Source organism: Akebia trifoliata, chromosome 8 (genome assembly GCF_017979445.1).
Source record: "Akebia trifoliata isolate Shusen 1 chromosome 8, ASM1797944v1, whole genome shotgun sequence".
In the NCBI taxonomy this organism is placed as follows: domain Eukaryota; kingdom Viridiplantae; phylum Streptophyta; class Magnoliopsida; order Ranunculales; family Lardizabalaceae; genus Akebia; species Akebia trifoliata.
In genome coordinates, this window is record NC_141382.1 from 288,339 (window position 1) to 312,706 (window position 24,368).

Below are 24,368 nucleotides of genomic sequence, written 5' to 3' on the forward strand. Positions count from 1 at the left end.
AAGTCCTACCTTTTCTTTCTCATTGATGTTAGTAAAGACACATCTGATCAAAGGTAACATGTAGGTGTAGAGCTAAACTACTCATTTTTCGTGTGGGAGTTGGTTAGTCATATGGCAAAGTGGGATTGTAGAAATTTGCCAAAAGAGATCCACATGCACAACCAAACGTTGGATTTCATTTTATAGGTTACATAACCCTCTCTAAAAAATTCCAATTAGAAGGTGTGACAACTCCCTTCCAAATAGAGTCGAAATTGCATGTAATAAGTTTATATTTTTATTTTTAATATCGGATGGTTATGGGCCCATCCATTAGGAGTGGAACTTGTACTTCCTTCGTGGCGTCATGGTTGTCCCATTGACCAAAGTTATCTCTTTCCAGTCATTTCCACGAGTCAAATCATTGAAATCGATTTAAAATTTATTTGATATTTTATATTTAAACAATTATCCGTATTTCTTATACTAAAGCAGAGCAGATACTCAATCACAAAATCTATAAATTATATTGATAACAAATATTTGAATAAATAAAAATAATTATTTTATGTATATAATACAAAACCCGATTGATTTGGCCGAGTTTGTATTTTTTAACTCAGCCATTGTTCACATTGATCTATTCATAAAAGAAGTCATTAATCTTCTATGAAAAAAAAAATCATTAATTTATGTCCTAACTCCTAAAAAGTAATAAGCATGATAAAAAATGAGGAGTCTCACTGCAATTATAATTGTGGGGGGTATAAATATCCCACTCTACTTACAATTGAATGAAATTTATGTTACCCCACTTTATTTACTTTCTTATTCATCGTTTCAATTTTATTATCTTTCTTCTCTCATCTATCTTTTCAATAATATCTTTCCAATGTTATTATATTTCTCTATTATTCAATTTTTTAATAATACCTCTCTAACTTTACTATTTTTATTTTTTTACTCTTTTAACTCCAAAGAGAATGCACGTCGTTGCAGTTGTGGGATATAAATGTCTCATTGCAACTACAATGGCGTCGGGTCCACATTACCCCACTTTATTACTTTGTTGTATCTCCTCATTTTAAATAAATATCTACTAAGCAACAATTTTATGGGGGGAGGGGGTAAAAATTGAGACAAAGGAGTAGAATCTATGTAATCTCACTTTATTATCTTTCCTTTTCTTCCTATTTAACTTTATTACTTTTTCTCTCTTTTCATTTTTTTAACAATATCTCTTTAATTTTATTATTATTATTTTTTTACTCCTTTAATCCTAGACAAGATGTAGGCAAACTCTAATATGTATATATATATATATATTTTGTAAGAGTTCCATTTTTGGTTTGATTTGATTTTATATAATTCTTGAACGAAGAATCGAACAAAATTGATTGTTTCTACTTTTTCTTAACCCCAGAACCGAACCAAGTCAAAACCATCGGTTTGGCCCGGTTCAAAATTTGATCCGGACAATGTTGGACCCCCATTTTGAAGTCTGGCGGTGGCGCATCGTTCGGTTGCTATGGCGCTGCCCTTCATCGTACATTTTGGAAAAAGTAAGAAATAATCAACCGCATTGATTTCGACACGTGTCCCCAAGCCATAAACGGACGCAAACCTATTTATATTCCCTTCTTTAATTTCATGTTCTCTTCCGCCCTCTTCCCTCTCTCTCTCTCTCTCTCTCTGCGCAGTAGAGATTCTTGATTGAGAAGGGAACCAAACCCTAGACCTCTCTCAAAATCAACCTGAATCTTTAATCCTTCAATCTCTCCAAGTTTATCCTTCCAACATCTCTTACCAACAACCCTCTAAGCTTTAATCTTCAATCTTCGTTCCTCAAACACTGATTTGTCGAGTGGAAATGGCGACAACAACGAGTCAAGTTTACATCCACATCATCGAAGATGTCATCAACAAGGTTCGAGACGAGCTCACCAACTCTGGTGTAGAAGATGCTACCATCAACGAGATGCAAGGGGTAACTTCTGATTTTCGAATTGTTCTCTCTCAGGGTTTTTTCTGAAATTTCGATTTTTCGTATTTGTGAAAATTAAAGATCGTATTTGAAAAAAATTCGTTGTTTCAATATCAGTGAGTTTAGGGTTTTGTGGTTTCCCCAATTTCTAGGGTTTTTTGTTGTTGTTGTTGTTGCTCGTGTAGTTCTTGAATTACAGAGCCTGTTAATTTTTTGATAATATTTAATTTTATGAAATTTAGTTATGGGAATTGAAGATGATGCAACGGGGTGCGATATGCGGTCCAATAGAGAGATCTTCTTTGCAAAAACCTATCACTGGCGGTGCCATTACGCCTGTTCATGATCTTAATGTACCCTATGAAGGGACTGAGGAGTATGAAACTCCTACTGCTGAGATTCTATTTCCTCCAGTAATTTTCTATTTCACTCATAATCATGTCTTTATTTATTTATTTATTTTTTGAAGTAATTTTTAATTTGTGGTTTGTGATATGGTTTTCCATTGCAGACACCATTAGAGACCCCCATTCAAACACCCTTACCAGGAACTATGGACCATCCGATGTATCACCATCCTACACCGGGAACTGCGGAACACTCATTGTATCAGCAATCGACACCTAGCGACTATTCTGGTTTGCAGGATGCCGGGGGTGTCAATGAGGTGAAACCTGGAAGGCCTACTCCATACATGGTAAGACTATCACATAATAACTATTCTTGGGTATAGGCATGTATGTACAAGATGACATTTAGGTACCACAAAATGTACATTGGTGAATTAGTTATTCTCTTTCTTTTGCAGCAATCACCATCACCTTGGATGAATCAAAGACCTCTAGGTGTTGATGTCAATGTCGGTAAGTATATTGGGCATAGAACAGCAAAGCAACCCTTTTTATCACAACCTTCAATTGTTTAGTAATAGAGAATGTTTGTATATTGTAGCTTATGTGGAAGGGAGGGATGAAGCGGACAGAGGAACTTCTTATCAACCCACGACACAGGTGATAAATCTAGCTATATCTCTTAAACTGTTCTCTGGTGAATGTTTGGGGCTCATGGTTTATTGGAAGCTCATGAAACAAGGGTTGCTTTATGTGATTAGAATAACTTTTGACATTCTTTTGTTTAACAACAGTGCTATTTCTCTGAAAATGGAAATATTTTTTTATACCTGAAATTCATTATGTGGGGTTAAAATCAGGACTTTTTCATGGTGTCGTCTGGCAAGCGGAAACGGGAGGATTTTCCACCACAGTTTCATGGTGGTGGACGCATACCGCAGCAAGATGGAGCTGGAGATGCTACACCTGAGGTTTTTCTGACAGAGGTGCTGCTCTCATCCACTATATTCGTATAGGTTTGATGTTGTTGTTTTAATAGTTAAAAGTTCTAATTTTTTTCCAAATGATTCAAGACTTGTAATGGGGTCTATTAGTGTAATGTCTGCATGGAAATTGTGTAATATGCTTGTTGATGTTGGGTCCTGGCCGTGTGTATAATGGATGTTAGAATAATGTATACGTGTTGAATTAATTATAGATAGTGCAGCTTATCACATCTATAACTTGAAAATTTAAGTTAGAAATTCCAACACATCCTTGAATATTACAGAAAATAATGTGATAGAGCCCTTTGAGACTAGCTGCATACATGAACTGTATGCATTCTATTAAAATATCTACTTTTTTTAATTTTGTTTAATGTTCTCTTACTGCTCACAGGTTGCAGATTTACATCTGTAGTAATGAAGTCAATGGTGGATTGGGTTATTTTTTATTATTTTAGGAAGTCAATCTTGATACTTGACCAATTTTTGAGTGAATTCGAAGATTGGAGTCCGTTTCTCTCTCTCTCTCTCTCATTGCCTTTCTTCCTGTTGTAGACACTTATCCCACATTCAGACACATGAATAAATGCAACATATGAAATTTATGTCTTTGCACTTGCAAGTTCAAATGCTACGCTGTACCCTACTGAATCCCTTCTATTCTTTGTATGTGTGGCCGATGGTTTAATTGCTTTGATAGGAGGTTCAGGATATTTGACTTGTAAAGAAGTGGAAATGTGTGGCTATAGCATTGAGGGGGCATACTGGAATGACATTAGTCTGTAGAAAAAGCTCCTACATTAGGTTATCTTTCATGATGTTCAATTTCAGATTTTAACTTTGTCGTATCACACTATGAAAATGAAGATACGTCTACTTACTGCACAAACAATTTATCAAGGAACAAAGACATACCTCTTGTGTGGTTGCTCATGTGGTTGTGTCTTGTGATGTCAGGGTAAAGCTAAGAGAAAAGATGAATGGTGATCAGAGTGTTTCTTATTTTAAAAAACAAACTTTGTAAAAAAAAATCCACGAAGTACAACTTTAGAAGCCTTGAACCATCCTTAGTAGAGTGCACGGCCCCTAGTTGGAGGATGAAATCAACTCATAAAATCTTAAATAAGTGTTTGTTGAATGCTCTTCACTGTTTTATAAGCCATAACAACCTTACCATAGTTTTCTACGCAATTTTTTTTTGATAGGTACTTTTCTAAGCAATTCATGGCTGCCAATCCCCAATGAAAAGACCCTTCATCTAAATTACTTAAAAAAACTCCCCAAAACCATGTTAGCCTCCCTAAGTGATACATTGGGTAAAAGCTAGCCAAAGTGAGTGCCCTAAAAAGCTTCAGCTATATTCTATTTTCTTGTCTTTGCAGCCCTTTCACATATAACCTCGGAATAATTGTTGAAGATATCATTCAGATGTTGAACATCCTTTGATTTGTCTTCAATTTTACTTTGAAAAATTATGTTTCTCGAAAAGAATGTTGTCTCAGGCCAGAACTTCTTCCCTTGGTGACTCTGTGTATTGCCTTCATCTCTCTCTAGCTTGAGGCAATTTCACTTAACACTTTTACTTCTTGTGAGAATTACTTCAAAGTTCAAAAATTGGGAGACTTATTTGGAATATTCCATGTACTCTTCCCCTCATTTCTTTGGTTATTGATACCTCACCTAAAAGTTGAAGCAGCTAATGGTGAATCATGAATGTAAATTTGAAGTAGCTATAGTTTACATTCATGACTCCAAATTACGACGTCATAAAACAAAACCTCTTGTCCTTGTTTTTTGCTGTATCGTATGAATGTGCTATTGTACATGTAAAAAAAAGTCTTATCACTGGCAATCTTGTTGGCAATATTTTACCATAGTGCCGTCCTTTACATTTTTCCTTTGAAAACAAGGCAAATCTGTTTATCAATTTGTTTTTTTTTTTTCCTTTGATTGCTTTGCTACTCATCACTTTGGGTCTTTCTCACCCTTTGTTGTATATGAATTTCCTATCCTGAAAAAGCGAAGTTGCCTTAAGTTGCACTGGTAGGTGGCATGTGCAAGTGCAAATGTATTACAAAGATCCTTGGGTTAATTTTTTTTGTGTAATTAATTTAAATAATTATTTTAGAAGTTTTAAATAGATAATCTAATTTAATATCATGGTTTATAATTTAATATACTTAATTTTGTAATTTCAACAAATTAACTTCAGACCTGTATCTCAATACATATATATATATATATATAGATATATATATATATATATATATATATATATGTGTGTGTGTGTGTGTGTGTGTGTGTGTGTGTGTGTGTGTGTGTGTATATATATATATATATACATACATGTATATATGTGTCTATATACATGTATATATACATGTATATATACACATATATACATATATATATATATATACATATATATATATATATACATATATATATATATATACATATATATATATACATATATATATATATATATATATATATATATATATATATATATATATATATTTTGGACCCGAGGTACCAAGGCCTCTTGGAGCACCTGACTAATCCTCAGGGCTAATACAGCCCCCTCCCCCTTCATGCACTAGGTAATTTCTGGGATAAATCCCTGAGAGTGGCCCCTAAGGGGGGATTCGCTTCATGAGGTGTGGTCTTAGCCATCTCACCACCAACCCTTGGGGGCTTGTATCTCATAATGATATGAATATTAAAAGGATCTTTTTGGAATTTCAACAAATTAGCTAATGTGGTTATGGGAGTCGTGCATATGCAATTTTATTCGTTTTAACTGGAAAGACCCTAATAATTAGTAAGTTTAAATGTATTGTGGGGGCATTTTTGGAAGAAATTTTGGTGTCAAGGACCCTCTACTCTGCCTTCTCTCGATTATAGTAAAAATATGGGCCAGAATATGATTCTTTTGACTCTCCCAAGAATGTGGAGCCATGTCTATGATTGCAATTTGGCGGAAGGGGGAATTATTTTTTACCATTACTTCCTAGGGTTAGGCATAACATATTAAATTTTGTTGCCTTTCTTTGTTGATTTATTCATTTTGCTGATCCAATGCCTCAATGTGTTGTCGTCTTTTGAAGCTTTGAGTCATTTCTAATCACATATCGGGTGTACTATTTTTATGCCAAAGGTCTTATATGTTGTGTGTTTTAATGTTATGCGAGCTTTTTAATCACCTCCATGTTACACTGTTGGGTTTTAGGTAAATCAAGCAAATGAATCTTTGGATAGAAGCAGTAGAATTGCTGCACATGATGAAATATTATTGCCTCAAGAGACAAGGGGTTCTTTGAGGATTCCACAACTGGATGGGCCAATTACTGATACCTACGAGGATGTAACCACCACAACTGAAGTACAATGCTTTCTTGTGTCTACATGAATTGTGTATATATATGCATACACAATCATCGCACAAATGTGTATTTCTATGCTGCATGTTTATGACAAATGGCTCAAGATCCTAGTGGTTGAGAGAGGGAGTAGCTGTCTAATCCCAAGCCCACTCAAAATGTTAGAGAACCATACATGATACATGTCCACAGACTCAAAATGTTAAGACACCTCTCAAATTGGCTACAAAAATGTACACCATCAGGAGTGATTTTAAATTTCTGGAGGTGATTCATTTTGACAAGAAGAGCAGTGATGCAGATGCTGCACATGTACTTATGTTATGATTGGTCTAGACTTCAAAAAATGTAAGGGCTTTCTATGGATTGGTTGCATCTGTAAATGCAACTTATTTGGTGATCTTGATCATCTGAAAAATTTATTTGCTGCATTGGATTTTGGATCGGTGCAAGTAATCGTTGATTGTCTAAAAGAAGGCCCTTGGTTGGATAGTTGGGATTATTGGGAAGTGGTACAGCTTTTGGGCTCTGGCCAGTTGAAGAGATCACAATATATTTGGGCAGTTTTTATTGACAATTATTGCTACTTTTACTGCACTCAATTTCTCTATCATCAATCAATGACTGTATATCTAGTGTGTATGTTGTGCATATGCTCTGGAACTGATCCTCATGTTTGGGCTTCCTATTGCTCTTCTATGTATGCTTATATAAATTTATCTGTTAGTAAATTTCTCATTCTTTTTTTTTTTTTTCTTACATCTTTGCTTTTGTTTTTTCGTCTTGAAGTTGTATCCTTATCAAGGAGTTGCAAATGAAGACTACAATACAGTGAACACTCCAGCTGGCCATGGTAAGTTTTGCGGATAGTTCTTTGGATCAAGGCATGAACTATTTCATTTAGACACAAATTAATTTTACACTCACATTGGAGCTCTCTTTTCTTTGCATGGTTGTAGATCTACAAGTAGTCACTCCTAATCCTGGCACACTAACTGAAGCTGGGGATGATGATGATGACGAGCCACCCTTGAATGAAAATGATGATGATGATTTTGATGATGTGGGTGATATAGAGGAGCCAAACATGCAACAATTAGTTCTAGCCCAGTTTGACAAGGTGAGTTGCTTTTATTTATTAGAAAAAATATTTGTGTGTGACGGATGTGCTTGAATCCTTTTGTGTGTGTGTGGGTGGGGGGGGGGGGGGGGGGGGGGGGGGGGGGAGGGGATTATTGAGTGTGGGTGGGAGACTAGAGACCTTCCTTTCAACGTTTAGAAATGTTACGTATGAAAGAGACTGGTGGAGGTGACCAAAGAGTTCTTGTTGTAAACAACAAAGAATGATTGTCATATCATCACAATAATTACTCCATTTTGTCATTTTTGGCCTTGCCAAAATTAACATTATTTTTATTTTTTAACTTTTGGTTTTAAGTATTTTGACATTGTAATGCCAGAATGGACTGATTTTTTTAGGCCTGCTCACTGTGTGGTTGGGTTGTCCAACATTGATCGCTATACATGCAAGCCTTTTTATATCTGAGTTCATTTATTTTAGTGTGCATCATATAGATCTGATGGTATTGTAAACAACATTGACAAAATCGATGACATCTACACGGATGATGTAAAAAACATTGTAAGAATTGGTTGCCCCCTGATCATGACCCTATATAAATGGGAACCAAATGACCTTATATGTATTGAGTCATGACCCTATACACACATATACATGGATCCAAGGACCATGTAGAGCCTGGACCAAGGTACTCGTGTGTGGGCATGTGGACTGCCACATTTGTCCAAATAACAACTCAGCCCTCTAGATTCGTGGTCTAAGATTGGATTTGGAAAAAAAAAAAAAGAAAAATAATAATTTTTTTAGCATACACTCCTATTGACATTTATGTTTAATAATAATCTTTTCGTTACATTAAATTTGTATGGTTAGGTGACTCGGACCAAAAGTAGGTGGAAATGCATACTCAAGGATGGCATTATGCGTGTCAACAATAAGGATGTACTCTTCAGTAAGGTACGTTCCTGCGGTAAATCTATAACTATGGTCATTATATTATGAAATAGGAGTGGTTTGCATGTATATTTCGTCCTCTTTTCTGTTCCCATCTCTTGTGGAGCTTAAAGTTTTAATTCATTAGTTAACTTGTATGATCGTAACTTTCTGCAGGCGAATGGGGAGTTCGACTTCTGATTTCATTAGAGCAAGAAGTGGACATAAGCAGTTTCGTGATCAAAGCTAAGACCACTGTTGGAAGACCAAATTCAGAGGGAGAGAGTCTCTCTGGGGTTGTTTTTCGATTCTTTTCATTAAGTGACAAATATGAGGGCAGATAATGTCTTTTATGAATCGATACCCTCATAAGAAACGAGTTGGATGAATGGATCGCTTGAGAGTATAGGAAAGAGCCCTATTGAGTTAAATTTCTTTTCTTTTTCTGATGTGTGTAATTCGGTTCTCTTTGTATAATTGAAGTTTTTGGTCAAATTACAACAAACTTCCCCCAATTGCTTCTTTCCGAGAGCATCGGTGAAGATTCTGTGCACATAATACTTTTGGATTTATATATTAGATTAAAAAAACAAAACAAAGAAGTGTAGGTAAGCTGCTTGTCTGAGTTCTTGCTTGGCCACAGATTGCTTGCTATCTTCAGGCAGAATATTTTTCAATTACCACTTTAGACCTTCCCGATCTGACTTGGGATTCCTATCAACCAGGCCATCCATATTTTACTTTCAGAGATTTATCTACCAACTATGCCATACAGGAATAATAATCAAGACTTGTTGATTTTTTGTTTGGTTTTATTTTTATCAAAGTAGTCTTGCAGGAGTGATCTCAACCTGGAACCTCATATCAAACTTCTTCACGTGAAAGTGAAAAAGCATCTCTATGGTTCCTATCCACTTTCACGTCAAGGAGTGCAATATGAGATTTCAACCTGACGTCACTTCAACATTATTCTTTTTAAAATTTCTTGATTTATTCTCTTCTTAATTAAACAAATAAAGAATATAAAAAAAAAAAACACAAGATTCCTCATTAATTTTATTATACTTCTGATAATTATCTTTCACTCACAATTGTGCATGGTAATATGTGATTTTACTATTTCCCATCTACGTCATGGTGTCATTATTAAACAATTGTCAAAGTATCATGTACGGTTTTTTCATTTATTCCCATCTCTTCCCTTTATGAAAAAAAATTTGAATCGACTCACTTCAAAATTCTTCATCTCTTCTCTTTATGATTTTTTTTTTTTAATCGAGCCATCTTACTTCAAAATGTCAGTGGAACCCTCTCCCTTGAATTATCGTTTTCAAGGAGGTGTCTTAAATATTAATAAAAAAAGTAGGGATGTGAAACAAATACAAAAAATCACGTGTCTTGCAACGAGGAGGTTCCTATCAAATTTTGATGCAGTGTGACTGTTTCAAAGTTGGACTCTCTCTTTCTTCTTGTCCCTAGTATTTTTGAAAATGAAATATAAGTAAAAAAATCTTATTCAATTAACTAAGAGAGCTCTTGTTATGCATTTATGAAATTATTCTATTCCATTTTAAAATGCAAGAATTAAATTAGCTGTCAAATATGTGTAGAAAAACCCAATTGTAATTAATTATTAGTGGGATTAATTTACTAGCTTTTAATTATTTCCTTCAACTAGTGTTCAAAAGATTTTAGTCTTGTATCGACTTAATTATGTAGTTTATTAGCATGTCGGTCAAATCAGACATTATTAGAAATTGCACGAACAAAAAAAGAAAATTATATTTACATTATATATGTTTGGGAACTTCAATTACATGAGAATGAGTTCAAAGATTAAGATTAATTTTACTGACTTAGTAAATTAGATACAAAAAATAATGAATCTTAATTAACTTGAGGTGTTCCCTAATTAAATTAATCCCTTAAGTAAATTTTTTGCTGTAATCCGAATTTCTAACTATATGATTCAAATCCACTATTTCACAAAACTCTGAAAAATAATAATTTAATCGATATAGAGAGATTCTATTGCCACACGAACTTTTGCTAACGCCATCTCAAGATGTGTGCTAATTCAATGGTGCTTGACTTATTTGGTGTGGCAATAGAATCTCTATTAAATAATTGAAGTTTTAGTAAAGAAGAATAAAAAAAATTCTAAAAAGCCTTAACTGAGAGAGAAATGGCACTTTCGTCGATTTTGTAGTTTGTGTCACATTATCCAAGATCAATGCCCGCCTGAAAGCAGCCACGTGGCACTCAACTAATCTTTATTGTGTGGCCGTTACGAATTTATGAGACAATCCACACGATTTGAAGCTCTCAACCATCTAACCAAAGCTTTTATAAGTCTTCTCCTCTCTTACATCTTCTCTCCTCAGTTTCAGCTCAGACTCTCCTATTCGATCACAGCCGTCGAATCCTCGAAATCAATGGCTACTGCCATATCAACCGTCGGATCTGTTAACAGATCACTGGTACTGTTTCTTTCCCGCCTTTTTTTTGACATCTATTATTCATCTTTGAATCACTTTGTTATTATCGACTGAATTTATTTGTTATTGGGTTCTGTTAGATTCTTGGGTTTTTTTTTTATATAAACTTATAACTGTATCTTAGATTTTGATTCATGAATATTTAATGGTTTTGGTTGGTTGAAGAAGAGATGTTTTTCTAGAATCTCTTTTGTGCATTGGGTTTGCTTCAGTTTTTTTTTTTTTTTTTAAATTTCCATGGTTTCTTTTGATTTCATGCTTGATCTCTTTTAATCTCTGGGTTTGCGTTTTTGATTCTTAAATAATTCTTGCTTCCTTGTTTCATAATGGGTAATCTTGCCAAACCAATGCCTTTGAGTTGATATATATTTAAATGGGTATGTTCTTGAGATTCTATAATTAAGCTTGACTGTGTAGTTTATATTGGGTATGAATTTGATGCAGGTGAGCTTGCCAAGCACTGGTGCCGGAGCTTTAGTACCAGCATCATCCTTCTTGGGCAGCAGCTTGAGTAAGGCTAGCTCTGGTTTCACTCACTCAAGGGTTTCCTCCAGAAGCTTCAAGATTGTTGCCGAAATCGATGAAAATAAGCAGACCAATAAGGACAGATGGAAAGGCCTTGGTACTGATACCTCCGATGACCAACAAGACATCACTAGAGGAAAGGGACTGGTCGACACCCTCTTCCAAGCTCCCCAAGGAGCTGGAACCCATCATGCCATCCTCTCTTCCCAAGATTACATCAGCCAAGGACTTCGCCAGTATTGAAATTTTTTCTTCCTTTATGTTTTTGTTCTCAAATGAGTATTAGTTGTTTGATTAGATGTATGCTATGAAGGACTTCATTTTGATTAATTATATGTTGTTTCATTCAGGTACAACTTGGACAACAGCATGGATGGGTTCTACATAGCTCCTTCTTTCATGGACAAACTTGTTGTTCACATTACCAAGAACTTTATGTCTTTGCCTAACATCAAGGTATCTCTCAACTGGTCTGTGCTAATTTAAAAAATTTATGAAATTTTAATGAATTATAATAAACTTGATTGGTTCCTTCAAAAATCATTACAGGTTCCTCTTATCCTTGGTGTATGGGGAGGCAAAGGTCAGGGGAAATCTTTCCAATGTGAGCTTGTCTTTGCCAAGATGGGAATCAAGTGAGTTCATGTTCATCTTCCCCCATCATATTAGGAGATTTTTTTGAAACAAGTTTAGAAGAACACGATCCTTTTTGTTTGTGCTTATTTGGAGAAACAAAAGTTTTACACACCATACTTTTGACATTAGATTATGTGTTTTATACTTACGTATCAAATTTTCAGCCCCATCATGATGAGTGCTGGAGAATTGGAAAGTGGAAATGCAGGAGAGCCTGCAAAATTGATAAGGCAACGATACCGTGAGGCAGCTGACATCATTAGTAAGGGGAAGATGTGCTGTTTGTTCATAAATGATCTTGATGCAGGAGCGGGTAGGATGGGTGGAACTACTCAATACACAGTTAATAACCAAATGGTGAATGCCACCCTCATGAACATTGCTGATAATCCAACCAACGTTCAGCTCCCTGGTATGTATAACAAGCAAGAGAACCCCCGTGTCCCAATCATAGTCACTGGTAACGACTTCTCCACATTGTATGCCCCTCTCATTCGTGATGGTCGTATGGAGAAATTCTACTGGGCTCCTACTCGTGAAGATCGGATTGGTGTTTGTATGGGTATCTTCAGGACTGACAATATTGGCCAGGAGGCCGTTGTCAAGATTGTTGATACTTTCCCTGGTCAATCAATTGGTAAGCTTCACTTTGGAAAATATATATTTTTAAATTATTATTCTTCCATTGTAATATTTTTATTATAAAATATGAGATCAATAATATTATTACATTGCTTGTGTTCAGATTTCTTCGGTGCCCTTAGGGCAAGAGTTTATGATGATGAGGTGAGGAAGTGGGTATCAGGTATCGGGGTTGATGGCATTGGGAAAAAGCTCGTGAACTCAAAAGATGGGCCTCCAACTTTCGAGCAACCCAAGATGACTGTGGAAAAGCTTCTCGAGTATGGTAACATGCTTGTTCAAGAACAAGAGAACGTGAAGAGAGTCCAATTAGCAGACATGTACTTGAGTGAGGCTGCTCTTGGAGATGCAAACCAGGATTCCATGAAGAGTGGATCTTTCTATGGTTAGCACCCTTAGTCCAGGAGGCTTTAGTGGAATGTTATCGAATAATTGGGTGTATGGAGAAGTGTTTTAAGTTTTTTGTTCTTGTTTGAATGCAGGCAAAGCAGCTCAACAAGTGCACATTCCCGTCCCTGAAGGTTGCACCGACCCATCTGCGGCAAACTTTGATCCTACTGCAAGGAGTGACAATGGGAGTTGCCTGTATGAATAAGTTTGTGGTAAGAGTTTGGGCAGCTCAAGGAGAAAGGCTTTGGAATCAATAGCATTAGCACCCCTGTATCTTTGGATTAATATCCTGTAATTTTGTGTTGTATTTATACTCTTGTGTGTTCAATCAATCTCGAAGGGGCTTTGTTTTGGATTTATACTCTTGTCCAATCTTAAAGGGTTTTGTTTCTACAGTAATCTTGTTACCATGTTGCTTTAGCCTTCGATCTAGCTTGGATGGGTTATCTGGACTGTGCTTTCGTTCATGCAAATAAGAGTAAAACCATAAATAATCATCCCAAGACATGAAAATAATTCTCTCTTGTGACTGCTTTCATCTATGTCGTCTATGATTTTATTGTTTTTAAAGCTTTACTTGCATCAAAATGCTATTTACCAGTGTACTTCTAGTTGATAAACATGTCAAAGTTGCACTATTGAAGTTAATACCTCCGTGCAAGTGCAAGTAATGTATTCAAACGTCTCAACTCACAGTCACTTGTGGGCATCAATTATGCAAAGAACTTGCATCAGTATATCAAACTCTAGTGGTACGACATTCTCATTGCCATGATCTCTATAATACACACCGAATATGCACCTCTCTATAGCTTTAACGATTTGTGTTCAACTTGTTTTTTTTCCCCAATAAAATGCCCGATTAATATGTTTCGAACTCGTTTCTTCTTTGATGATCAAGATGATTCTAAGTCGGTTGGACAATTCCCATTAGGATTGATTTTGAGAAACTGAAAGCGAAACATTTAAAATGTCATTTCATAATGTCATAATGTTGAATGTGGCTATTTTTGTCGCATACTCCTCGCAATACCTTTCACCAATAAGATATTTGACATAGATCTTATTCGTGAAAGCTATAGAGAAGATATAGATTGCAAGAATTTGATCCACAATAACTAAATTAATTGTAATTAAGAAAGAGTCTGTCGTGGAGTTGACATCATATCACACATCTTGATGTGAAAGTGGATAAGAATCATAGATACTGGTTCACTCGTGTCTCGAGGAAAGCATCTGTGGTTCCCATACCCTTTCACCTCAGGGTGTACGATGTGAGGTCCGATTGAGGTCACTTCAACATTATTCATAAAAGTATTGGGCCATTTACTTTTCAGAGTGACAACCACAATAATTATTTTTTTTTGCTGGAAAATAAATAGGTTCTGAACTTAGATAATCTTAACGGCCGTTACTCACAGTACTTTCACAACTTTTTAATATTATTATCCTTCGTGTATTATAGAATCCTTATCCACTATTATGTGCGCCGTTCCGTTTCCGTTATTTTAAGATTGACTGACAAGTGGTGGCCGTTAGTCCGTTACACTATGTTAAACCGTAGCTTACCGGACCGGGTTAGATTTTGACCCGACCGAAGGAGGGCTCCGATTTTCGAATGAACCGGTGATTTGCTCGAGCTTTTGAGAGCTCTGGTTTTCTCTTTCGAGAGCTCTGTTTTTCTGCCTTTTATTTTGTTTTTTGTTTTTGAGATCCGATCTATCAGAGAGATGCCCGTGAGAGTGGTGGAGAATTCTACGCCTTTTCAAGTTTCAGGTACCTTTGAAGTCCAGATTTCTTCGATCTGTTTGTTTGTCTTTTAGATTTTTTGGAATCTTCTCTAATGGATAGGTTTCATCTCTCAAAAAGTTTATTTCTTTAGATGTTTCTGGTATTTTAAGATCAAAATGTAATTTTTGAGCTTATTAGATGAGAATGTCTTTGGAAAACTTTTGTCCTTTTAGGTTTTACACGAAGAGGAGTTCATTTTCTCTTTAGGACTTATTTGCTCCTGATTTGAGTTTGAAATCCTCTACAAGTTCTAGAATTTGACATTTTGGATGAAATTGGAGTGGAAAATTTTATTTTAATTCAATAATTTTTGTCTAAGGTGATCAATTCGCACTAGTTACTGCGGAAATGTCTTTGAATTTAAGATCGTTGTGATTTAATTATCCAACATTGCATGGATCGTATCAGATGAAATGGATTATGATCAAATGAATCTCATCATATGATACAAGTAGAAACTTAAAGGAATACCTATTGAGTAAGTATTCATATGGTCAAGTTTCAAGATCACGATCAAGATAGTAAAGAGTATCGATTAATAAATACTCATATAACTCTTTTTTGTGGTTCATTATTATTGTTCTTCAAATTTAATAAATGATACACTAATAGTCTGATACTAAAGGCTTTCTTGCATAAAAAAGGTGGAAATCTTGAGCATGCTCTCCCTCCAGCTTGTACTCTTTTGAGTGTTGGACAGGTGAGTTTTATGTTCTTTCGCATATGGATTATGTAGTACATTATTTGATTGAATCTCTATTAGAATTTCAAAACACCGTCTGCATTGCAAGTATTCTACAAATTTTAGCCGATAAAAAATAGTATTATACAAAATTTCTATGATTTGATTAGACCTTTTTCTATAAGGTAATTAAAACACTTACTTTGTCAATGTTTTTATTCAATTTCAAACTAATATTTGACAATATTTTCCTTATAACGAAACTCTAGATGTGGCATAGGTTGATTATCCATTAGCAAATGCATTGTAAAGCTAGAATCATTCTTATATCCACCAAATAGGGGCATATAAAAATATGAAAGTGAAAGAAAAGAAAATGCATATTGAACATTAGATCACAAGAATATTCTTCCTCTGATTATATACATAAATCCCATGAATATCTCATAATGTCCTCTGTTGACATCTTTTTCAGAAAAATAAAATAAAATAAAAATATCTTGGGAAGAATTTTAAACTACAAACTCTTCAAAGAAATTTCTCAAAATTCTTGTTCTTACTTTACTGTTTTGGCTGAGTACTGGAAAATGATGAAGATATTTTTTAACTGATGAACTCCTTCACCACAAAAAAAAAAAAAAAAGGAAAAAAAAAGAAAAAAAAAAAAAGAACATTCTTAACATCATTAAAGGTCTAAGAGATTTTGTCTTATTGGCCGGGGTTTGGGGTGGTCTATTTTTTATGTGGAAGTAAAAAAAGAGAGTCCTTTAGACCTATTAGAGCTTCTTTATCTTCAGATTGTTCTTCAGCTATGTTGTAGGAGTGCTAAGTTTGCTTCATGGGGCTCAAGGAGCTTTAAAGGTGCAAACATTGGATAGTCCACATATATGCAATGAATGAAATAAAAGGGAGGAGCCTCTGACTACACTATTCACTTTTATTATACAAATGATAGAAAACTAATGAACTAAGATTTGTTTGAATCCGATTATCAGTTTGTGTTTGTTTCTTGCATTAGTATAACAGAGTTCATGCATCATTATCTGGTGTAGTTTTCTAATTTTCATGGCATAAGTTATGCGTACAGGCTTTCACTGGAACTCAAAATGTTTCAAGTTTACAAAAAGATGAAGCATGGAAGGTTAATGTACGGATCCAAGGTTGCGACCTCGAACATGGTTATCTATGTGGCACTATGGAAGCTCTTAATGTTCCTTTTGCAGACACACCAGTGAGCAACTTCTTTTTCTGTATTCAGAATCAACCTTTGAGTTTCCATACAGCATTATTTCCTTTTCTATGCGATACTCTACTTGCTTGACTCTTATGTTAAACTGCCCTTGAGAAGAGTTCTGCCATGATCTTCCAATGTTTTATTATTTAAAGCAAGTGTATTGAATACTTCTTTTCCTTGTTAATTGACACAATATCTTGGTGGGCTGAAAATGTCATTCATATTTTTGCATCCATCTGATTTTTCTTTTACGGTGACCTGTCTATATTTTTTATATGGGGCTTAGCTGGCTTTGTATTGATGGAGTGTCCATTGCTTCACCTGAAGACGTTATGTTGATCCTCGGATCTCCTTAGATGAATCCACTCCAGCAAAAGCATCTACCTCATCATCTCTATCAGCTACCCCCAACTCTATCTATGATTTTCATTTTATCATGGAACTAATGTCACTTGAACACCACCATTTCATTTGGTCATCTTCATCTCAGCCATTGCCCAACCTTCTCTATTTATCCTCTTGATGCTCTTCTATGACATGGCATGCTCCTGATCTGCATTTCATTCTCTCTTCTTCAATTTCCACTTCATGTGTCCTTATCAAGCATTTTTTCCTCCCCACCTTCTGTTTTTTTGTTTTTTTTGTTTTTTTTTTGTTTTTTTAATTTCACTTTCACAATTTATATGCGAGAAGGGATGGGATGGTCTTGTTAGTGATATAATCCTAGGGAATGAACTTTGTGGAAATTGTTTATGCTTGAACTGGAACTTATGCAAACCTTGATATGATATATTAATTTCCATTTCAGGATGGGTTTCTACTCATGCTTGTTCCTTAGTTAACCTGGGATAAACCCTGCCCATTCCGTTCGAACTTATTTACCTGCTTTTCATTTGTGTTATAATGTAGGCAATTTCAGTTCTCTTTAGATAGGGTCCAATATGGGATTTCAGACTTGATATTCATGGATGGCAAGCAATTTATGTTACAAGTGTTCCCTGCTTCAGTTTATCTTGATTCAATTCAAAGAAGAAAGTTTACATACTTTTCTCTCAGTCCGACCAATGCTATCTGGTTTGAAATTGTTTATAATTTCTGTTGGAAACTACCAATGAAAAAAATTGGAAATTAAGTTGAACTTGCCAGATACTGTTTCTTTAGCATCTTTTTTTGTATTTTCAGGTAGTTACATTCTGGGAGGGGGAAATTGTTGATACCAAGAACTATACTTTCTTCACTGGCAAGTGGGAGGCAACGTATGGTCCTTTTTCTTGTAACTCCTAAAGCATGAAAGTCATTGAAAATATGTTAAAAGGGATTATTTGCACTTCAAATATATTGTGGTGACCTTTACAAGGGTCTATTGTAGATGTTGGGTGCTTTCAAGTAGCATGGACTAGGAAGACCCATTTTTCCATCTATTGGGTTCAAAATTTCTATTTGCTTTTCACAGGCCAGAGGATGACATAAGGCACTGGTCAAAGTTTCCATCCTTCTCCCCTCTTTTGGTAAAGCTGTTTCTCTGCTCTATTTGTTGAAATGGATATTTTCCTTCTACAAGAAAATTTTTATTTTACACTGAATATATTTTTTCCCTTTTCAGAGTCAAGTGGAGGTTGATGGTGGTAAACATTTGGACTTAAGTAGTTATCCATACATATTTATGGTATTCTACTCTTAAAGCTTTTTCCCATTAAATGTAAAATAAAAAAAAACTGTTGCATCAAATGATGATCTTGCTATCCTCTCCATCTTTCCCATGCAGAGATGGAAGGAGCAGTACTTTGTTAATGTTGGTACAGACTGTGGCTTAACTATTGCTGGATTTTACTACGTTTGCTTCTCTTTTAGTGATGGCTCCATCAATGGCTTCTATTATGATCCTAATAGCAGGTACATACAATATTCCATTCAAACTGTCCTTTTTTCTCTAGTAGTTATAACTTAGAAGTATTCTACATAGTGGTATACTTCTGAACAGTAACCAAAGGATGTATGTGAAATAAAGAGCCCAGTGATCCAGCATTAGACCACCAATGACAGTGGTTAGCTGTATACCATTCTCTTTCCACTATGTGCATGCACTTATCGACCTCTCATTATGGATCATTACCCAGAAATCACTTAGAATTGACAACAATCCTAACCATCCAACCAAGTCGCTCTTTTGTGTGAAAAAAAACATTATCGGTTCAAAAGCTTGAGGATTATTGGGAGGCACTTCATAATCTATCATTAGGAAATCAACCCTAAAATAGCAGTGGCCCCCTACTGGCAAAGAACTGTTTATTTCTTCTTCAGCATTTTGCAGCGTATTTAGTTTTGTAATATTATTCTTTTGCTGATCCAAATTGGTCCATAACTTTCTCCCTGCTATCTTTCTTTGTTTTCTTTAAACAAAACACCAAGAAGTTAATGAATTGTGTTCTTAACCTTATCTACAGCCCATTTCAGAAGCTTGAGCTGAAGTCTACTAACGAGGGAAGGTCAGGTTTCAGCTTTTCCTCATATCAGTTACAATAAAATGGATTTTGGAAACTCTTTCATGGTGAAAGTAATCAAAATTGAGTATTCTGTCATGCATTTCGTGCTAGTTAAGGATTCTCTGAATCATTTTAAGCCACGCGTGGTTATGTTCTGGTATGCAGAGTTCAGATGTGAACTACATGTTTTGGATCTTCAAAACATTGAGTTGTAACAGAATAACTGAAATATTATGTGATAAGAGTTATATTATAATTGGATATTCTATATCAAATACTTTCCTTGTCATCCAATGTTTAGCTTCAGAACTTTTCTTGTGTAAAATAATTCATTTATGATTCCAGTGTTAATGCTATGGTAAATGGCCTTCGTGGCAAGTTTTAATTGGCATGCTTGTAAGGATAAGTGGTTCATGAGAAGCCCAAGATCAACTCATTTTTTTTTTCTTTTAAACCAGTAAAAAAAAAGTACATGAGAAGAAGCAAACAAACAGGAATACAAATAGGAAAGGTGGCCGAGAAGACCACCTAAAAAACAAAGCTGAAAAAAAATGCTAACAAACCAAACACAAAGCTATACATCCCTCTTACCCTGGGATGGTTTTCCATCTGAATACAAGATTGTCAAAGGGCAGGCCTTTTGCACTAATAAGAATATATATATATATATATATATATATATATTTATTTTTTGATAGATAAAAAAAAAAAAGAAACTTGAAAGTCTCAAAATAATCCTACCCCTGAACAAAAATGCATAAATAGATGAACTATGAAAATCTACAACCAATTAAGGAATGGTGCACCACACACCAAAGAAAGAAAAGATGGCTCCAGATATCCTAAGGCTTGAATGCAGAAGTTGATGGCTAAAATAGATACTCCATTGATCAACACATCTGGCGAGGATCCACTATAAGATTCTTTGGGTAATGAGATGGTCAATAGTAAGACTTTTATCGAGGTATGCAAACCAAATGGATGGGCAACTTTCATAATGTTAGCAATGCAGGATCACTCTCCTACAATTTATTTGAAGTCGATTCAAACCTGTGCTTGTCTTACATCAGTTTGTTGATTTCAAGCCCGAATAAAGGAGGGTTACATTAGGATTGAAGCTGGTTTCAAAAAATTTCTATCTCGATGGGCCCAGATTTTATGATGATAAAGGTATATTCAAATAAACTATTGGAGATCCTGTTCAGAGCATTTTTGTACAGCTTGCAGTACATCAAAAGCTTACTTACATCCTTTTAGTATTGCATTATCCCAAATCAAGGACTACCATGGATCACATGATTTGATTGGAAAATACTCTAAAATTTATATTTATGATTATCTAACTTCTTATATGATTATATTACCTTAAACACGAGGAACTTAACAAGTTATATCATACAATTTTTAACACCGTGAAAATTCAAAACTGTTTATCGGTACCAAAATATATATATATATATTGTTAAGATATACATTTGTTTCTTTTAGAGAAGGGGGGAATTCAGTGAGATTTAAGATAGAAGCAAAACTTATGTTGCATTTACATGGATATTGAAACTTAGTTATTAGCACATAGGCATCTAGACTTCCAATCAACAAGACCTTTTCCTATATTTGGAGAAAGGCTGTTTCTCTTAGTTGGCTTGGAGTATCCTTCCATGGTTTTCTTCCTCAACAACTGCAAAAGTAAATGTAGGGAGATATCATTAGAAAGGGAAACATTCTAGATCCACTGAAAGAGCAGATTACCTCATATGAAGAAGGAAAATAAAAAATAAAAATACCTTCTTTAGCATTTGTAGATAAAGGAATGCTTGGCGTGTTCGTTGCTGTTGTTGTCGTTGATGATGATGATTCCATTCCAAGCATAGAAGAAAAGGCCTCTCTCACCTTCTCCACCACACCTGTATCCTTAGGAGCCTTCTTTGGACTCATTGCTTCTGATATCACTTGAGAAAGTGCTCTCTCCTCCTCACCAGGTTCCAACTTCTGCATCAAATATTCCTTCACCGACACCCCTTTATCCCACTTATGCTCTCCGCCAGACATCTCCTCCCTCGTCGTGACTACACCTTGAATCTTGGATGCAATTGTCTGGGTGGCTTCAGACACCATGGCATATGCTGGTGCAAGCTTCTCTGACACAGATTCGATTATTGTCTTGTTAGTGCTAGGGTTCTCCTTGTCTTCATCTTTGGGAGGGGAGACGTTGGTGACCAAAACATGCTTCTCAGCAATCACAGAAACCTCTCTTGGATGCTGGCTTGCCACTTCTTTACAATCCTCAGGCGCCAACTCTGACTCATACACTGAAAACAAAAGAAAACACATTAAACACCACAAGAATTTCAAACAAAAAACTATCTACGGACCTTCACACAATGAAATGAAGGTGGAAATCTGTTGTGATCGATGTCTTGAATCCAGTTGGTGATTGATCAATGGGGATGCGCACTATACACTTTGACCCAAATTAGTGGTTACAGTGGAACAAGAATGGGTTCAGGAAGTCTGGGAGAGAGGTTTAGGGAAATATCCCAGACTGTTACGTCTTTCTGGGCTTAGTTACATTGCCAAACCATGTACATCTTGTTGTATTCTTTTATTTTTAACGCCTTTCTGGTTTTATCTGGGGTTGACATTCACATAGTCCATTGACACCATTTACGTGTTAAAAGCATGGTTTCAATCAACTTTGTGACACACAATACCATTGTTGCGGTATCAAACTTCAGAATAACAATGAAATTAAAGTTATATTACTTGGGGCTCCGAAGTATTCAGGTTCTTCTTCTTCATAATTATCATCATCCAAGCTAACACCCCATGCAGGGGTAGCATTATCCTGGCCACGCTTCTTCTTGACAAGAATTTGCCTCCATTTCTTAGCCTTCTCCCTCACCTTAGCAAGAACAGATTTTCTGATGTGGTGGTCATGATCTTCTTCTTGGTCATGGTTCTTCCCCATTTTTGGTGTCATGGGAGTTGCCCATCTTGTGTCATCACCTAGTTATAATAATACCACCATCCAAGAACAAAGTTAAGCTTGTTGTATGCATTTATATTTAAAGTCGTTTACAGGGCAGATCCCAATCCTAGGAACCATTAACATTTTCTCAAATTTTCACTTTTTTCAAGTTATTTGGTTACATTTTCTCTCTTTTAAGTGCAAACCACATCATCATCACCATTGAATCCTTATGCTAAAGATATGGGGTTGACTAAAACAATTATGTTCGTTCATTCAATTATGTTTAGAGACCTCTTCTGATATTAAATAGTGTTCATACAAATGTATCTCAATTCATATTCATAATCCTCAAAAGGTTTAAAAAAATCTGTAGTAATGGCTGCACCCCCAAGATTTTCTCAATTTAATTTTTTCAAATTTTCCTAGTAAAATTTTTAGGTTTTTCAAAAATATGTGTCAAAATTTTAATGCTGCTTGATGGTTTTTTTTTTTTTGTTTTGTTTTGTTTTGTCCAACACCGTTACATACCATGTCTACAAGTGATTCATTCAATTGGTTAATGCTGCTTTTGTAGATAATGTTATTTTTTTTTTTTTTGATAAGTTTGTAGATAATGTTATTAGTGTCCACTTGAAAGGAGAAAATGTAATGAACCTGAAAAAAATAAGGTTAGAAGAGATTTTTCTCAACTTCTTGGAGAAAATGTAAATAGTAGTTGGATTTGGGGTCAGTCTAATAATAAATAAATAAAAATTATATGAAAAAGAACTATGAAGACTAGGGGATTTGAGATTACCATGCCCATAGGAGAGTAGTTGTGTTTGATCGTTTGGAGTTGTTCTTAGATTGCTTCTCATTCTCTTCTGTTCTTCTTGTTTTGCAAAGAAGTTTGTATCCTCGCAAACGCATAGCCAGGTTTGGCTTTTTTTTTTTTCTCTGTTTTTCTTTAAGAAGAGGTTAAGCGGAAGGTCAGACTTCAAACCAAGCCTACAATTTCGCCATACCATAGGGTTTAACTAAGCACATACCACGTGTTATTAGTGTAAATTTGTTGGTTCCATTGTCTGACACGTGGTAAGTATGAAATGCTTTTATTTTTCTTCTACCACGTGGCCGCACTCAGATGATAAAACCTAACCGTTTGTTTGTTAGTTTACGGACATCATCCCGATAATCAATCTGACAATTGAGATTAGAGGATTTGGTTAGTTATCAGTTGGTCTTACAGGAATTAGTAAAGACATTTTACGGATACATTTTCTTGGGAATTCTTATCATCCCAACAGTTGGAAGAGACTTCAACCTGGACTGTGGATTTGGCTTTATATAGTTGCGAGGGAGGGACTTCCTTCTAAAGGGATTTTTTTTTAAGAAATCCTATTCGTACTATGACACGTGGTATTTTCAAGGAAGTATCTCAAATATTGATGAAAAGGGATTCGAAGTGGTAAAATTTTTTTGAGTCCGGATCTTATGTATCAGTGTGGAGGACTGAAATCGTCCTCCCGGCTTCAAGATACAATACATGTCACGTACGTCGTAATCCCAAGACTTATTGCTTAAAATATCCCCTCTTTTAAAATTTTCATGAATTATGACTTAAGTGGAGCATGTATTGAGGGCTGGGAGCAAGATTTCAGTTTTTTTTTTTAATTTTTTAATTTTTATAGAAAATATCTAAATTGACTTTCTTTAGCACTCTCTGCATTGCATTGGCCAATGACTTACTAAGAATTGAAATTTTACTAAGAAAAGTTTGTTAAGTAACAAATTTGATAAATCAAACAAAATTTTTAATAAATCTCTTTTAAAAAAAAATC

The 24,368-nt window shown here is 35.2% G+C and overlaps 4 protein-coding genes across 6 annotated transcripts; 3 read left to right on the plus strand and 1 right to left on the minus strand.

The window, feature by feature from the left end:
- Positions 1–1,627: 1,627 nt before the first annotated feature.
- Positions 1,628–9,298, plus strand: LOC147395214 (transcription initiation factor IIA large subunit-like). Of its 3 annotated transcripts, none has more exons than XM_086450490.1 (11): positions 1,628–1,966; positions 2,206–2,376; positions 2,475–2,660; positions 2,772–2,826; positions 2,915–2,973; positions 3,174–3,299; positions 6,532–6,684; positions 7,472–7,535; positions 7,642–7,802; positions 8,637–8,720; positions 8,874–9,298. In XM_086450490.1, the coding sequence occupies exons 1-11, from the start codon at positions 1,850–1,852 to the stop codon at positions 8,895–8,897; spliced, it is 1,200 nt and encodes a 399-aa protein (XP_086306616.1). In that variant the 5' UTR covers positions 1,628–1,849; the 3' UTR covers positions 8,898–9,298. The 3 variants fall into 3 exon arrangements, with proteins under 3 accessions (XP_086306616.1, XP_086306617.1, XP_086306618.1); XM_086450491.1 differs by having other exon boundaries at positions 6,532–6,666; XM_086450492.1 differs by lacking the exon at positions 6,532–6,684 and having other exon boundaries at positions 1,630–1,966.
- A 1,719-nt stretch (positions 9,299–11,017) lies between these two features.
- LOC147395215 (ribulose bisphosphate carboxylase/oxygenase activase, chloroplastic-like) lies at positions 11,018–13,782 on the plus strand. The gene is made up of 7 exons (XM_086449883.1): positions 11,018–11,176; positions 11,639–11,955; positions 12,070–12,175; positions 12,269–12,354; positions 12,520–12,992; positions 13,101–13,382; positions 13,480–13,782. Exons 1-7 carry the CDS (start codon positions 11,132–11,134, stop codon positions 13,590–13,592), a joined length of 1,422 nt encoding a protein of 473 aa, XP_086306009.1. The 5' UTR covers positions 11,018–11,131; the 3' UTR covers positions 13,593–13,782.
- A 1,065-nt stretch (positions 13,783–14,847) lies between these two features.
- On the plus strand, positions 14,848–19,866 carry LOC147395216 (uncharacterized). Its single transcript, XM_086449891.1, has 8 exons — positions 14,848–15,163; positions 15,823–15,878; positions 16,948–17,091; positions 18,277–18,350; positions 18,548–18,602; positions 18,698–18,760; positions 18,860–18,987; positions 19,539–19,866. The coding sequence occupies exons 1-8, from the start codon at positions 15,118–15,120 to the stop codon at positions 19,615–19,617; spliced, it is 645 nt and encodes a 214-aa protein (XP_086306017.1). The 5' UTR covers positions 14,848–15,117; the 3' UTR covers positions 19,618–19,866.
- A 1,207-nt stretch (positions 19,867–21,073) lies between these two features.
- On the minus strand, positions 21,074–23,487 carry LOC147395217 (uncharacterized). The gene is made up of 4 exons (XM_086449889.1): positions 23,345–23,487; positions 22,341–22,583; positions 21,362–21,886; positions 21,074–21,255 (listed from the first exon to the last, which is right to left on the minus strand). The coding sequence occupies exons 1-4, from the start codon at positions 23,403–23,405 to the stop codon at positions 21,212–21,214; spliced, it is 873 nt and encodes a 290-aa protein (XP_086306015.1). The 5' UTR covers positions 23,406–23,487; the 3' UTR covers positions 21,074–21,211.
- Positions 23,488–24,368: the final 881 nt, after the last annotated feature.